The sequence below is a fragment of the Pogoniulus pusillus genome, chromosome 6 (genome assembly GCF_015220805.1).
Source record: "Pogoniulus pusillus isolate bPogPus1 chromosome 6, bPogPus1.pri, whole genome shotgun sequence".
In the NCBI taxonomy this organism is placed as follows: Eukaryota; Metazoa; Chordata; class Aves; order Piciformes; family Lybiidae; genus Pogoniulus; species Pogoniulus pusillus.
The window spans coordinates 33,849,799-33,866,454 of NC_087269.1; the positions used below are offsets into that span (position 1 = coordinate 33,849,799).

At 42.3% G+C, this 16,656-nt stretch overlaps 1 protein-coding gene across 14 annotated transcripts in view; it reads right to left on the reverse strand.

The window, feature by feature from the left end:
- ANK3 (ankyrin 3) overlaps positions 1 to 16,656 on the reverse strand; it is a 430,392-nt gene that overhangs the window by 65,517 nt on the left and 348,219 nt on the right. For 12 of the 14 annotated variants that reach the window (XM_064145162.1, XM_064145163.1, XM_064145164.1 and 9 more), the window contains 2 exons: positions 15,396 to 15,498; positions 6,505 to 6,611 (listed from right to left, as the gene is read on the reverse strand). In XM_064145162.1, coding sequence (XP_064001232.1) covers positions 6,505 to 6,611; positions 15,396 to 15,498 — 210 coding nt within the window. The remainder of the gene's footprint in view (positions 1 to 6,504; positions 6,612 to 15,395; positions 15,499 to 16,656) is intronic. The other 2 variants (XM_064145166.1, XM_064145160.1) reach the window with 1 other exon arrangement.

A 16,656-nucleotide genomic window follows, 5' to 3' on the forward strand; every position in this document is an offset into this window, starting at 1 on the left:
CTGAACAAAAATGCAAATGTTGCCTAGGACATCCCACTTCATCATAAGAACTGGTTTAGTGGGTCAGGATCTTTGCTGAATTGCTAACCAAGTGCTTTCTGCAAGTACTACATTTATGTCAAAAATGATATACTCATTCTCTAAATTATAGAAGTTATGTGAATTTTAATATTTAGAGATCATGAGATCTTAGATGTTTGTCAACTCTTGACCAGACACTTTGCTGCTTGTTAACAGAAGACTGTGCCAAGCAGAGACAACAGCTCTAGGGAGCATGGGCCTTGCTTTCCCTCTCTCCTCTGCTCACTGAGCACTATTAACCTATCAGCATGTTTATGTTGCTTTTTCTGCCTGCAACTGCTCTATATGGTGAGTGGTGAAGTCTGATGGTGGGAGGCAGATGTCATTGAGCAAGTGGAAGGGTAGGGGCCAATGTTCAGTCTTCAGAGCAAGCAGCATGCTTATGACTAGCTGTGAAGAGATTTCAGGACAATCCATTAAAATTTATTCTGAAGCAAAGTCAAATATTAAGCAGGGATCCCTAGCTCCCTAGTCATAAAAAGGGGAACACTGGAAGGAATCTGTTAAAATTGGTGCTGGTGGCTTTCTGAAAATTAGGCATGGGTTTTGTCTGCAGAGGAGATGGGGCCACATCAGGCCATTGTGCAGGGCAGAGGGGTGGCTGGATGGAGCATCCCTTCGGGATCAATGCTTCATCAGCTCCACAGATGCACATCCGGTTGGTGCACCATGAAGTGATAAAGAAGCCTCCCAGGGAGCTTGGAAAGGCTGAGCTTGGCCTGATGGCTCCATACAAAGCAATGTTTTGGCCAGCTGCCTATCATGTATGTGATCACTGGCACATTTAGCCAGCTTAGAATTAGTAAGAACAGGAGATTTTCACCTAAGAAAAAACTGTCAATGCTTGAACTCTCTATACCTAAACTATTCAGATTACATAAACAAGAGTGGACTGTCAAAAATCTCCAGGCACCTAAGTCAACTGACTTTAATAACTAAAAATAAAAAATAAAATCAATGGCAGTTAAGACTATGTACCTATAAAAATCAAGCTCCACGTTCTCATGTACATATAGGCTGCAGATTTCAAGATCAGTCCAGCCTTGGCAATCTGGGGCTTAGAAGTGCTACTGCACAGTGCTCACAGCAAGGGTAGATTAACCCTTGACATGAGTCTATGCCCCATTGCAGGAACTAGCCCATTACAGCCAGCTTTGGTGTCTGCACCACACTGCAGCCTTCAGTGAAGACCAACTCTGTAGCAGATCTGCCTTTAAGCTAATTGCTTTCATATAAAGGCAATCATTGTCAATAGCATATTATTTCCTTGTTTAGTGTTCAATTTAGTAATTTACTGTTTAAAACAATGACAATAATTCCAAACAGTATTTCATGCACTTTCTATCAAAAAGATTAGTAGTTGATGCTTACCCAAATTAATGCTGCACTAATAATGGAAACTACAATATGATCTCTAAAACACAATGCTAAAGGCTAATGAACATTTCTACTTGAATACACGGAAAGGATGAGGATGTGGGAGGATGCACTACAGACATCTACACACACTCTGTGGGGGAAAAAATAAAAAACAAAAAGTTTAAAAATAAAAGAAAATAAAATGAGGGTTCACAAAAAGCACAGAGTTGTCACCTTGAATCATACTGGGGGAGTGGAGAGGAATAGCTGCAAAATAATTTAGAAAGCAAATGGGAAAAATTAATGTAAGATAATTAGAAGCAAGCAACTAAAAAATATCAATAATAAGTGCAAAGGAAAAGTAACAATCAGAAAAATAACAAAAACCAACGCATTTGAAGACCAACTTATTTGCCTTTTACTCTGCAAATGTGACCTATGTCATATAAAATACGCTGCACGTGGAAAAAATGCCTGAAAAGAAGCGTTCATTTAATTAGTCAGCACAAGCCCATAACGTCCCTGAGAAATGTAGAAGCACATGAAGAAGAGAAAAGCATTTGCACTTTACATAAGTCAACAGAGAATTTATTGTAACACAACTTCTCATTTAATTCCCCAGACTGCTCTGGGGAGCCATGGAAAACCAGTTCTTGTGCTTTTCTGTAGCAGTTTACTTTCGAAAGTGTGATGTATAAAGGATCCTTGAAAGAAGCATCAGACCGTGCCACTCGTTACATTGCTTTCACAAATTCATTCCTTTGTATGTACCTAACAAAACTATAATTAATCTGATGGATTCCACCTTGCAAGACTGGATATAGTCTTTCTGGTGTTTCTTGGTATAGAAGGCAATATGACACATTAATTTTCAGCTAAGAAAACAAAGGAGTTAAAGAAAGCAACATGAAGAGAGCACAGTCACATCTTCATTTAGGACAGCTGCACAAGTAAGCTCACATCTGAAAGCTAAGGGTCACTTTAGTAAAGGGTCTTGTACCTTTCCAGAGGCCCCAAGACACATGACACAATACTGCTTACAATGGACTCTGTTCAGAATATATGCTGGCAAAACAGCTTATCTGAACTCAGAAAGAACAAACATGTAACATTTTCTTGGCTTAAAAAAGGGAAAAACCAGAAGAGCTGAAATGACTGCCAACAAATTCTTCTTTCTTCCTCTGTCACGGATACATCGTTGAATCTCCACATCCTGCTCCCAAAATTCCCCTTCTGCCCCAGTTAAGAAACAGGAATAGGCTTGAATGCCATCCTCTAACACTGAGTAAACTGGGAAAAGAGCAACCCGAGGGAGTGGACTGCAGAGGAGCAGCTCGCAGAGCCTGGAGGAGGATGAAGAATGCAACAGGCCGTGGGGTCAGACCCTGGCCGCAGGGTGACCCAGAGCATCATGCGGGCTGCTGACAGCAGGCTGCCTCAGCCAGCCTACCTACCTCTGCCTTGGACCAGAAAGAACTGGGGGCAAAGCTGGGGAGGAAGCACTGTGGACAAGCAGGAAAGGAGGTGCTTTTCGTAAAAAATCTGTCAGCAGAGAAAAGCCATGATCCTCTGTACATCAGATATGCTGAGGAACTGGAAGTTGTGAAAGGGAACATCTGTTGATCACCCTTAGGTAAAGATAAAGGAGCAAACGAAGTGGTATCGTGTTTTGGGCCACAGTTAAAAGTAAACAACAAGTGATTTTTTTCTTTCCTAACAAAGGAACTGAACCACCAGAGCACAATTTCTGACAGACTTTATCTGTCAATTAAGAAATATGACAGATCAGAAAATCTGTATCCGATGGGAGAATATTTTCATGCTCAGGCCCTCTCCTTCCTCTGCAGCCCCACAGTTTGCCCCTCTGCTGCAGGTCTGCAGCCTTTCCACTCTGGACAGCAGCTAAGGCCATATCTGCCTTAGCGAGGACTGACACAAAAAGAGAACAGATCTGAAGTATTTGATGTGAAAGATCCCACGTCTACAGACTATCCTTTGGAGCATTGGAACCATTAGCAAGAACTAAGGGCAGACAAGTTATTGTCCCAGAGAACTGGCAGAGTGCAAACATCTGACCTGCTTTGTACCAAGATGAGGAGGAGAAAGAAAATCTAAACCAAATTACCAGAAATATTCAAATAAATAATCCAACAATCAATCTAGGACTTAATCAAGCAAATCCTCAAAATAAAACGGAACCAAAATATAAGTCCCAAGAAGAACTCACGTGAAATTAATTTAACATCCTTCTTTGAGAGGGCAATTTACACAGAGAGTGTGCTGGAAGTACAGTCTCCTTATTTCAGCAAGCAATTAAGGTACAGTATAGATAAGGTAAGTGCACAATTATCTGAGAAGTTATCTCAAAAGAGATACCATCAGTGATTTACCACTAAATTGAATGGAAACATCAAGTTGAGATTTCGCTGTGCTGTCCCGGGCCAGCTAACTAAGTGAATGCCTTCATTCACTACTAGAACACTGGACAGAAAGGAAGTCTGAAAAGTCTTTGGAAAATAGGATCAGAATTAAAAGTTATCTTGTTAAAATTGAACGGGGCTGAAACCAACTATACTGGTTTGAGGCTAACTGGAATGTTTTAATGAGAGAAATTAGATTATTGGCTGTGAAAAGGAAAATCAAGTGATGTCTGTTTCACTCATAGGTTTGCTGAGACACATAAAAACCAGAAGACAAACATAGATAAGGCAGTGTCTCTCCCTCGCTTCTGCCATATTAACTGCTTCTGCCTGACCCTGCACATAACTCAACTAATCATTTCCTTCTAACCTCCCTTGCCAATCCTTCCAACTCACCTTGCAAGTAAGGCAGATTCTGGGATAAGGGAGGGGGGTGGAAAGAATGTGGAAGGGTGGTTGGGAGCCCCTCCTGGGCACTTTGCCTACTGGGAGGGATATTATGTTTCTGTATTACATTTAACTTGTTTACAACTGTATAGTTGTAAATAACTGTAATATATTGCAAATATCTGCTTGTATCACAGTATCATCAGGGTTGGAAGAGACCTCACAGATCATCAAGTCCAACCCTTTACCACACAGCTCAAGGCTAGACCATGGCACCAAGTGCCACGTCCAATCTTGCCTTGAACAGCTCCAGGGACGGCGACTCCACCACCTCCCCGGGGCAGCCCATTCCAGTGTCCAATGACTCTCTCAGGGAAGAACTTTCTCCTCACCTCCAGCCTAAATTTCCCCTGGCACAGCCTGAGGCTGTGTCCTCTTGTTCTGGTGCTGGCCACCTGAGAGAAGAGAGGAACCTCCTCCTGGCCACAACCACCCCTCAGGTAGTTGTAGACAGCAATAAGGTCACCCCTGAGCCTCCTCTTCTCCAGGCTAAACAATCCCAGCTCCCTCAGCCTCTCCTCGTAGGGCTTCTGCTCAAGGCCTCTCACCAGCCTCGTCGCCCTTCTCTGGACATGCTCAAGCATTGTATATTGTGCTAAGCTGTGAATATAAAGCTTCTTTCCTTAACTTACAGCTGGCTGAGTCTAGTCTGGGTGAATTCATTGTGTGGGGTGGTGGGTAACTCCCAAAACCACTACACCAACAAACTGAAATACTGTGAAGCCAAACACAGAAAGAAGCAGCCAAACAGACAAGCACAAAGCAGAAAAAATAACCAGACTGCAGAATTTCTTAAAAAACAAACAAACAAACATAGCCAAGAAATTCTAGCCAATCACAAACATCTGTTAAGGAAAACTGCAGTTAGCAAAATGATAATTCTCATGGTGGGGTTGCTGAAGATTAAGTGTGTCATATGTCAGACCAAAGAGATAGCGATCCAGGCTTAGTAATAAGCTATCATCAAATCAGAGAGGGCCGGGTGACAGCAGAAAGAATGTGCTGAAATGTGGAAAAGATGCCTAGGAGGATCTGGGACATTTTAGATTACCAAAGAGAGGATTATATATCTACCAATACATAAAATGTTGTTAAGAGACCAGTAAAATATTGTTCTGCTTGCTTATTATGGATATGACAATAGGCTTATTATGCAGCAATGAAACTTTTGAATGTCAGAAGAAGAAATATCATAACAAAGGACAGTGAACTGCTGAGCTGGGGAAGTACAGAGTCTTATTTTTAGTGACTATGAAGAAACTGAATATATTTCAGGAGTGTCTTGACTACATCTTATCCTGCTTTAATGCAATTAAGCGGACGACCAGCTCTCTGAGGTCCATTGCTGACATTAGCTTTCTGTGATAATCAACAGACTCCAGCTTTTCACATGGCAATTCCTCTCATATTTTCAGCTCTAGCATTGACAATGTGCAGTATTTTATCAAAAATCCACCCCTGTACAGACCTGGTCAGCAGAAGCAGATGCTTACAGGCATTGTGGGACTGTAGCTTTAGCTTTGTTGGACTTGCTGCAGCTTCAGAACTGCAGTTTTTTGCTATGTGCTGCACTCATTTTCATTATAACAAGGCAATTAGTCACAAGATGAGGAAGTAAATTAAAAAGGATGTCCTGATGTTGAAAATTAAACAGCAAATATTTCTACTAGACAACCTCATATGCAATGATTCCTACTCATTTATTTTTACATGTTTACAATCAAATGCTACTATTATTGCATTTAGCACCACAACTACAGTGAGGACTCACAAGTGAATTAAGAGTACCACTAAAATTAAACTACAGATATTTGAGAATAGACAGGAGTATGGAGGTGTATGCATAGCAAGAGGTTAAAGTCATCTCTTTTTTTGTCTATGAAAGAACAAGAAGCATAATAGTGTATCTCTGACTTCATATTCCAAATTACTGAATACAAGTTAAACAACATCACCTCGTGACACTTAAAGCAAAGCATAAACAACAACAACAACCCCAAAACAGGCCCATGTTTTGGCATTCAGAAATTTCAGTGCAGAAGCAAGCTTTTTTTGGTTTGATATGCAAGAATTTAGACAGACTCCTGTTATTAAGCACCCTCCTAGAAGTCAGCGTGAATACTTCACAGGAACAGGCATGTTATGAGTCGTTACACTTTCACATTTAAAGATAAAGGAAATCTATGAAGTGACCTACCCGGAATGGATGGGACTCGAAACAAGGTTAACATTGTCCAAGGTGTCTGCAGCCCAGCTATAGTGTCTGAGAGAATCGGAATCAAACTCCCTTTGAAACGTCAGGTGCTTAAAGATATAACCAAAACAAAGACAAATTGAAATTTAAAATTAACATAAAAAAACACTTAACTACAAGATTGTTAATATAATGATTCTATTACATTTAGATCTGGCCCCTTTTCACATAACAATGCTGATACCCAGGTGTTAAACTACTGGAAACCCCATAGCAGAAACATGGAATCCTCAGACAAATTAATTTTACATATCATAAACATTCTTTTGGCCTGCTTTTCCCAGTTTCTTCAGATACAGTGATGTCTATCTCCAATCTTGGCTTACATGTGCAAGGTTAAAAACACAGAAAAAGACATTACCATTTGCAAAGCAATCATACACCACATAGACAGGCAGTACAATATTCCCCCACCCCAGAAAACGTCATTGGATAGATCTTTACTCAAGCAGGACCTGTGAATAACTACACTGAGAGTTTAATTGAAGCTGTGAGTGCATGACTAAGCTCCAGGTAGGAGGAGAGTTCAGTTTGCCTTTATGCACATACGACCAACATGAACACTGTTCTCTGGAGTGCCCTGTCCCTACTCATCTCTATAAAAATAGCTTTAACCCTGTGAAGCATTGGCACATTGGTGCTATAATTAACTGTCCCATCTGACAGACACTGAGGCGTAGTTTGTTTCTGGTAGCTGCCCACAGACATGCATATGCACACTCATGCATCCTGTGCTCTGCAACAAGGTCTCACACTAAAAATCCTCTTATGTGTAGCAAAGTCATCATTTATGTTTTTAAAACTGGAATCTTTAAATGCCATATGCCCATATTTCCAGGGTGATATGAAAGATTCTGAGTAATTTAAGAAGCACCATCAGAAGGTCCATTAATAAAACTAAGTCAAGAAGCTGTCACTCAGTGCACACAGAATATCTTCACCTAAACTAGTGTTAAAGACATGTTTCCTGCAAGTAGGCTGCTTTGTGCTTACAGGCAAATGCATCTAGAGAGCAGAGCCTGGTAAGACTAATACCTCCTAAGCTGTTTTCAAATCCAGTTCCTGTGGGTTCAAGTCAAACCTGAGCTATGCACACACACTTTCACATCAGGAAGCTTCATTATTTCCACCATATAGTACAAATTAATTCTTTTGAGTGGAAATATCAGCACTAGTAGTAAATCTGGCAAAGCCAGTCATACACACATGAAAATAATTCTGTTAAGAAGCTTGAACAAGATAACCACACAGACCTGTTGGTGACCAGAAACTGCAACCTTTCTATCACTTTGGGCTTTCCCAAAAACTCCTCCTTTCAAACATTCTTTTTTTGATTATTACTATTTCATATGGCATGTCAGGTTTTCTTCCAAAGAAGCATCACCATTAAAATATATTGCAAATCAACAGAAATGTCTGCAGGGTACAACTTTGCTCCAATGCTGCATCACATGGCTTGGTGGCTCCTTCTGTTGCTACCTGAACTCTTTTATTAAGCTCTTTAATTTAACTTTTTGCTGTCAGACATATACTTGAGGCCTGATGGTTCAAGCACAGACAACAACAATAATGGGCAAATTTGCATATGTTAAACAGCAAAAAACACCATAGGGCATAAAAGATAAAATGAATGACATTAAAACAATGAGAATTAAGCAACAGCAGTGGATTTAATTAGCACCACTTTGAAAAATGTATCATAATTTAGTGTAATGAAGACAGTTTTCTAACTCATTCAAATCTAACAATAGGGATCCTCCCATGCTTCCTGAAGAGCCCAAGGTCTAGGCAGGAAAGGCAATGTGCTGTGGATTTATGTTATTCATAGAATGGTTTAGGTTGGAAGAGACCTCGAAGATCATCCAGTTCCAACCCCTCACCACAGACAAGGACACCTCCCACTAGAACAGGTTGCTCAAGGCCTCATCCAACCTGGCCTTGGACACCTCCAGGGAGGGAGCAGCCACAACCTCCCTGGGTAACCTGTTCCAGTGTCTCACCACCCTCACTGTAAAGAACTTCTCCCTAATAACTAGTTTGAATCTCCTCTCTTCCAGTTTAAACCCATTACTTCTCGTCCTGTCATTACAAGGCCTTGTAAATAGTCCCTCCACAGCCTTCCTGTAGGCCCCCTTCAGATACTGGAAGGCTACTACAAGGTCTGCTTGAAGCCTTCTCTTCAAGTGATTCAATTTGAAAAGCGCTCATTCCATGAAGTGATTCTGGCCCTGTACTTGGCATTGGTGAGGCCACACCTCAAGTACTGTGTTGAGTTTTGGGCACCTCAATACAATAAGGACATTGAGGTGCTGGAGTGGATGCAAAGAGGAGCAGCTAAGCTGGAGAAGGGCCTAGTAAATGAGTCAGGGCGGCTGAGGGAAATGGGACTGTTTAGTCTGAGGAAGAGGAGGCCTTATCACCCCCTACAACTACTTGAAAGGACAATATAAGGAGGTAGATGATGGTCTCTTCTTACAGACAAATAGTGATAGAACAAGAGGGAACGGCCTCAAGTTACACCAAGGTAGGTTTAGGCTAGGCATGAGAAAACATTTTTCACCAAAAGAGTGGTCAGGCATTGGAATAGGCTGCCCAGTGAGGTGGTGGAATCACCACTCCTGGATGTGTTTGAAGGTTATTTAGATGTGGTGTTTAGCAATGTCGTTTAGTGGTGAACTTGGTATAGTAGAGTTAATGGTCAGACTTCATGATTTCAAGGGTTACTTCCCACCTGAATGACTCCATGATTCTTTGAAATAAATGTTTGATCACTTCTACTGTAACAGATGAAAAATTATGAAGTTCCTTCTCTGCAGTGTGATGCAGAAAACTAAATGTATAGCCACATCACTTCCTAGGAAATACCACCACTCTAAAATAATCTGTGCTAGATAGAGGTGCTACTACACTCACCGAGTTGGTGTAGGCATGCCTACATGCATAACATAGGGCTCCTTGGTCTATCTGTTTGTCCTGAGATACTAATTATGAGGTAAGTATATCTTTTTGATGCATTCCTTTACTGACAAAGGGCATTTTTGGACACATCTGTAGCCAGCGAGAGCACAAAGCCAGTAGTCAATAGTTTTGGCAGAGAAAAAGAGCAGGGAATGCTAATATCTGTACACATGCACCTTACAGCACACATCTGCTATTCTCATTTTGTCAGTCTGTTATGGTGCTAGATTTTACAGGCAGGCAAAAAGTCTTCCTGAGCATGCTGCAATACAAGCAGTCCAGAAGATGGTGCACCAGGAGTGACAACAAATCATAGAATTCATCCTGTGTTTGTTCAGGTCCCAGTGTTCCCTCCCTGGAGTAAGGGAGATGAAATGTGCATTGCTAGAGGGTGTGGCATCATTAGATGCAAATGTATGCATAAAACCACTGATGGTTCTGCTGGCAAGAATGCTGCTAGTTGCATAACTCAATATCCAGGCTGTGTGATATTACAGTTCAGCAAACAGAAGAATGTGTGCTTCCTCCCAGATGAATTTATCCAGACAGAACAGATTTGGCAAGCTGCTATGTAATGGACAGCCTGGTTCATCTTGCTTTTGGCTGATTAAATTCAGAGGCTGATGTAAATTATTCCATGAAGAAAGTAATTTGGATGTAGTCTGAGTTGCTGTGTCCATGGTAACACACCATGACACTGAAATTCTAACTGTGCTCCAGCTAGGTTGTGAAGTACAGCATGGCTTGCACTTAGACTTCCCTGCTGAACCAGTCAGCAAACAATGGAGAATACTGCAGCTTCTCAAGGAATTTTTAGAAACTCTTCTCTAACACCCAATGTGCCATGCTGGCAGTCATGTCCACTAAAGACCAGTTCCAAATCTTCCTTGTTTGTCTCCTTTTAGATTCCCAAGTCTCCCAGAGATCTCAGAAAGTGGTGCTGTGGGATCTTCAGTTTTAACCTGATCAAGTGGTTGACAAATGCCTTTTACTCTCTTATGTGCTTAACCTTGTGTCTTATATGCTTAACCTTGTGATAAAATCAATTCCATTTACTCCAAGACTTCACTGTTTCTATGAACTCCAGACAGGTCTGAGCTTTACAAAAGAAGTGAAATGGAATGTTCAGATAGGAAATGGCTCATTCCTTCAGTGTAGTACAATATCCCAAAACAGCACTAACCCCTGCAAGTTTACAGATGGACTTTGAGGTTATTGGGTTTGACCCACAATGCTAATTCCATTGTTGGAACACAAGGTGGACTTCTTTCCTGTGTCCTACTACCATACCAGAGATTAGCTAGAAACCCAGCAATGTACAGAGCGTGGGATGAGAAGGAGAGAGGCAGGGAATAGTATTCTCCATCTCCCAGATGCATTCCTTCTGCTTCAGCTGAAGAACTGTAAAGCTTACCACCATAAGCCTGGGCTGGACTGAAGAATTCCAGAGGATATATATATGTTTTGCCAGGACTTCAAGGTTTGCAGAAGCCATAGCAGAAAGTTTTATCTGTGCTCCCTTTTTAATGAAGATAGTTTGTCACCTTACTGTCATTAGTTATTTAGGGGATCACAGTTTTAGTAACCTCTCAAGATAGGGCTGATTTTTTTTTCACTATTACCTGATCCCTTCCTGGACTTGAGAGCCTTGAAGTTTGTCTAGAGGATCAAGATCACAAAAACATTTACAGCTAGAATGTCACTTTGTTTTATGTGATGAATTTCAAATAGACTAAGTGGCAATAACTGCATAATCATTGCTAGACAAAAATCAGAATCACAAAACTATGGAGACTAAAAAAGCAACGAAGATAGCCTACACTACCGCTCAGCGTGAGCAATAGAAGATTTTCATATCTGTTGCCTTCTCAGCTCAAGAGTCAGCACTGCAAGATATTCTCCAGAAAGCAGAGTGATGGACACTTGAAGAGACTATGAAATTTGACCTAAAGTAGGCCTCCTGTACCTGAAGCGGTGTCACTTCAACACCCTTGTGTACAGACATGGAATTCTTATTTTTCTAGTGGAGTGTTGTAATACAAAACAAGTTAATGCTGCATACAGTGAACAATATTCTTTAGAAGCTATTCAGTACAATGCTGATTTTAAGTCTTGTTATGTGATCAAATGCACACTAGCAGATAAATTAATGCCATCAGTTTTGATGGTAATCACAAATTGGTCAGAATCACAAACCAATGTAATACGTTTTCAGGATGAGAGTCTTCCTCTCTGAAGTTTCCATCATACCAGGAAGATTTCATGAAGGCTTAGAAGTAGAGAGTATCACAGTATCACAGTATCACCAAGGTTGGAAGAGACCTCACAGATCATCAAGTCCAACCCTTTACCACAGAGCTCAAGGCTAGACCATGGCACCAAGTGCCACGTCCAACCTTGCCTTGAACAGCCCCAGGGACGGCGACTCCACCACCTCCCCGGGCAGCCCATTCCAGTGTCCAATGACTCTCTCAGTGAAGAACTTTCTCCTCACCTCAAGCCTAAATCTCCCCTGACGCAGCCTGAGGCTGTGTCCTCTCGTTCTGATGCTGGCCACCTGAGAGAAGAGAGCAACCTCCCCCTGGCCACAACCACCCTTCAGGTAGTTGTAGACAGCAATAAGGTCACCCCTGAGCCTTCTCTTCTCCAGGCTAAACAATCCCAGCTCCCTCAGCCTCTCCTCGTAGGGCTGTGCTCAAGGCCTCTCACCAGCCTCGTCGCCCTTCTCTGGACACGCTCAAGCATCTCAGTGTCCTTCCTAAACTGGGGGGCCCAGAACTGAACACAGTACTCAAGGTGTGGTCTAACCAGTGCAGAGTACAGGGGCAGAATGACCTCCCTGCTCCTGCTGACCACACCATTCCTGATGCAGGCCAGGATGCCACTGGCTCTCTTGGCCACCTGGGCACACTGCTGGCTCATGTTCAGGCGGGTATCAATCAGCACCCCCAGATCCCTCTCTGTCTGGCCACTCCGACCCCAGCCTGTTTCTCTGCATGGAGTTGTTGTGGCAGAGTAACTTTAGGTTCTCAGTCCTGAAATATCATTTGTTGTGCCAAATGTTAGTAGCTGCAAATTTTAATTTCTGGCTTCAAAATAAACAAAAGCAACAAAACTACTACTATGTAGTGTTCACAAACTCATCCTAGCTGGCTACTGCAACTGGATGTTATTGGATGTTTGTAGCATTTCACTTGAAAGTAACAACCTAACAACAAACACCAGGCAGAATCAAAAAGCTATAGTAAAACTGGGTGTTTTACATGAAACTTCACAGAGGAATATGATCAACACTTAAAATGCATAAGTCCTGCTCTGTGGACTCTTCCCCATGAAAGAATCCTCTGACAATAACTCCTGCCAGGAATACTTGCTGCTGCTGAGTGATATCTCTATGAAAATGGCAGCAGAAAACCTTCCATTTCATTACAATCCCTCTTATTGCAACAAAAAACTACAGAATGTTAGAGGTTGGAAAGGACCTCAAAATATCATCTACTTAAAACCCCTGCTGGAGCAGGATCATCTAGAGCAGGTCACACAGGAATGTATCCAGGCAGGTCCCAAATGTCTCCAGAGAAGAAGACTCTGCAATCTCTCTGGGCAGCTTGCTCCAGTGTCCTGTCACCTCCATGGTAAAAAGGTTTTTCCTTAGATTCATGTGGAACCTCCTATGTCCAGCTTGTACCATCTGCCTCTTCTCCTGTCATTGGATATCACTAAGAAGAGCCTGGCTCCATCCTCCCAACGATCACACTTCACACTGTAGTAAACTTGAATGAGGTCACCTCTCAGTCTCCTCTCTTCCAAGCTAAAGAGACCCAGCTCCCTCAGCCTCTCCTCATAAGGGAGGTATTCCACTCCCTTCAGCATCTTTGTGGCTCTGTGCTGGACTCTTTAAAAGGAGTTTCCTTCTTGAATAGAGTGGCCCAGAACTGAACACAATATTCCAGATGTGGGCTGACCAGGGCAGAACAAAGGGACAGAAGAACCTTTCTTGAGGTACTAACCACACCCCTTCTAACGCACCCCAGGATGCCACTGGCCTTCCTGGCCACAAGGGCACATTGCTGGCTCATGATTGTTCTGTTGTCCAGCAGGAGTCCCATATCCTTTTTCCCACAGCTGTTCTCCAAACAGATTAGTCCCCAACTTTGGCCACAACAAACCCAGAGTGACTGGGGAGCAGCCAGCAAGAAAGGGACCTGAGGGTACTGGTAGATAGTAGCTGAAGATGAGCCAGCAGTGTGCCCAGGTGGCCAAGAGAGCCAATGGCATCCAGGCTTGGATCAGACACGGTGTGGCCAGTAGAACAAGGGAGGTTATTCTGCCCCTGTACTCAACACTGCTCAGGCCACACCTTGAGTACTGTGTCCAGTTCTGGGCTCCTCAATTCAAGAGAGATATTGAGACACTGGAACATGTCCAGAGAAGGACAATGAAGCTGGTGAGAGGCCTGGAACACAAACCCTATGGGGAGTGGCTGAGGGAGCTGGGGTTATTCAGCCTGGAGAAGGCTCAGGGGTGACCTCATTGCTGTCTACAACTACCTGAAGGGAGGCTGTAGCCAGGTGGGGGTTGGTCTCTTCTCCCAGGCAACCAGCAACAGAACAAGGGGACACAGTCGCAGGATGTGCTGGGGGAGGTGTAGGCTGCATGTTAGGAGGAAGTTTTCCACAGAGAGAGTGATTGGCATTGGAATGGGCTGCCCAGGGAGGTGGTGGAGTCACCATCCATGGAGACGTTCAAAAAAAGCCTGGATGAGGCACTTAGTGCCATGGTCCAGTTGACTGGACAGAGCTGGGTGCTAGGTTGGACTGGATGATCTTGGAGGTCTCTCCAACCTGGCTGATTCTATGATTCTAAACTTATACTGGTCCCTGGGGCTGTTCTTTCCCAGATGGAAGACTACATACTTGTCCTTGTTGTATTCATTCACTTTCTCACCGTCCAGCTCTGCAACCTGTCCAAGTCTTGCTGCATGGCAACATAGCCCTCAGGTGTGTCAGCCACTCCTCCCAGTTTTGTGTCATCAGCAAACTTGCTGACAGTGTCCTGTGTGCCCTCATCCAGGTAGCTGACAATATTGAATAGTACTGGTCCCAGTACTTAACCCCTGAGAGACTCCAGTAGATAACACTTCCACTCCACAGACCTTTTAATTCCCAAGTAAAGATTTCTATGTGTTTTTTTAGTGGACTTCCTACTATCCAGAAACTCTTCAGCTACTCTGTTACATTTGAAAGTCTGAATCAAGCAAACCAAGCAAAAGATGGAGGAACTCATAAATAAGTCATACAGTACTGCAGCATTTCCAGTATTAGCTTTAGGAAAGACTTGCTCACATTACAAACCCATCAAAAGACTCTGTTTTTGTTGTATTAGTCACTGCACAAATGTTTGGAAGACACGTAAGCTGGCTACTGCATAGTAGCTTAATTGTTACAAGGCCAAATTCTTCCCAAAGCTGGAAAAACCAAGGACAGCAGTTGGAGTCCCATCTATGTGTAGGGAATAAACTTAAGTGCAGAGCTATATGGTACAGACAAAGGCTGCTTACTGTAAAAACACTCCAAGGACACACAATAACATTAATTCCACAGATGCTTCCACTGACTTCAGTAAAGAGCTCCAAGCTTCAGAAATGCAACAGACTCCTCAAGGGCTCTTTTGGTCTAGGTCCCCATCACCCTGTCTCCTTGTCAGATCAAAATCATAATGTGATTAAACTCACAAGTTCAATCACAGGAAGAGTTTCTTCCTCTCAGTTCATTTCTTCTCCAACAGTTCAGAGAGAGGCAATAGTATCTGCAAGCACAGATGAGGGCTACTGACTGTCATCCCCTATAAATATGAAGCAGAGGCACAGCACATACCTGATCCTTTGTTGGTACCAGCAGCTCTTCAATCATCATGCTGTCACGGGCATAAGAACTTCTGTTCAGCGTATAGGACCTATCCGAACTGAAGGAGCGGAGGCTGTTGTATTTACCATTTATCATAGAATGTGCAGATGACAATGAGATGGACAAAAAAAAAGTAAAATTAATACATGCAACTTCCAGGGAATAGCACAAAGTGGCAAAATAGACTTAATAATTGTGAAAGAAGTACAAGGGGGAAAACGGAGTAAGAAGTATCTGACTGTAGTTAAATATCCCCTTCCCTACAGTATACATAAGGAAAAGCACAACAGATGTTTACTGCTTTGACAGTAATGCCAGATTTTCAGAATAAATCCAGAAAAGTGCAGTCAAATATTTAGATGAACTTTGATAAATGTCTTCACACCCTAATCCTTACATGAGACCCATGAGGGCAGGTCCCAGGGGAGCTGTGGGTAGGTTGCAGCATCTGCCCATATGGCTCAGATTGCTGAAGCAGGTTTAACTAAGAGGAGGTTTTATGTGTTGTCATTCTCTTTGTGGCTGAACCACTTTTGGCTTTGTTATAAATACACTAGCTACTCAGTCAGAAAAATGAAAGAAGAAATAAAATAAAACTACATTTGCATATTGATGATTAAATACAGATGCCAATGCTTTGGGGGACTGTTTTGTGAAAGTTACACTATTTGGAAACAACTGCCACCACTCTGAATGTGATGCAATTAAATCAACGTAGGAGTGTGTTACACTTAACCCTGGAAGATACATTATGGTATGTGCTAAACACATGCTGCATGCCTAAACATGCTCACTACGTGACCGAAAAAAAAGAAAAAAGGAAAAGAAATAAAGTAGTAAAAAAATGTGAATTACTAAAAAGCAACACTCAACAATATATTACATTTCTGAACTAGCAACATTTTTCAGATTCAAATCTACAGCTTGCTTCATGCATTTTGTAGCTGATAATCAAAGTTTTCTAGTCCTTTAGCAAACTTTCTTCCTTGTGCTGGAAGCAGAACTGGGATCTTAATTACACACTGTAGGCATTTGTTAAGCAATCTTTTACATGATAAATGGCATAAAGAAATCCAGTTAGATTTGTTATAACAGAGGGATATTCTCTAAGGCTAAGCCCTCCCCCACCCACCCCCCAAAATAAAAGCATATCACTTTCCAGTGTTGAATAAAATGAGGATGAGCAATGGCAGCAGCAGAAAGATGTAACACGATGCCATGCCTTCTTACC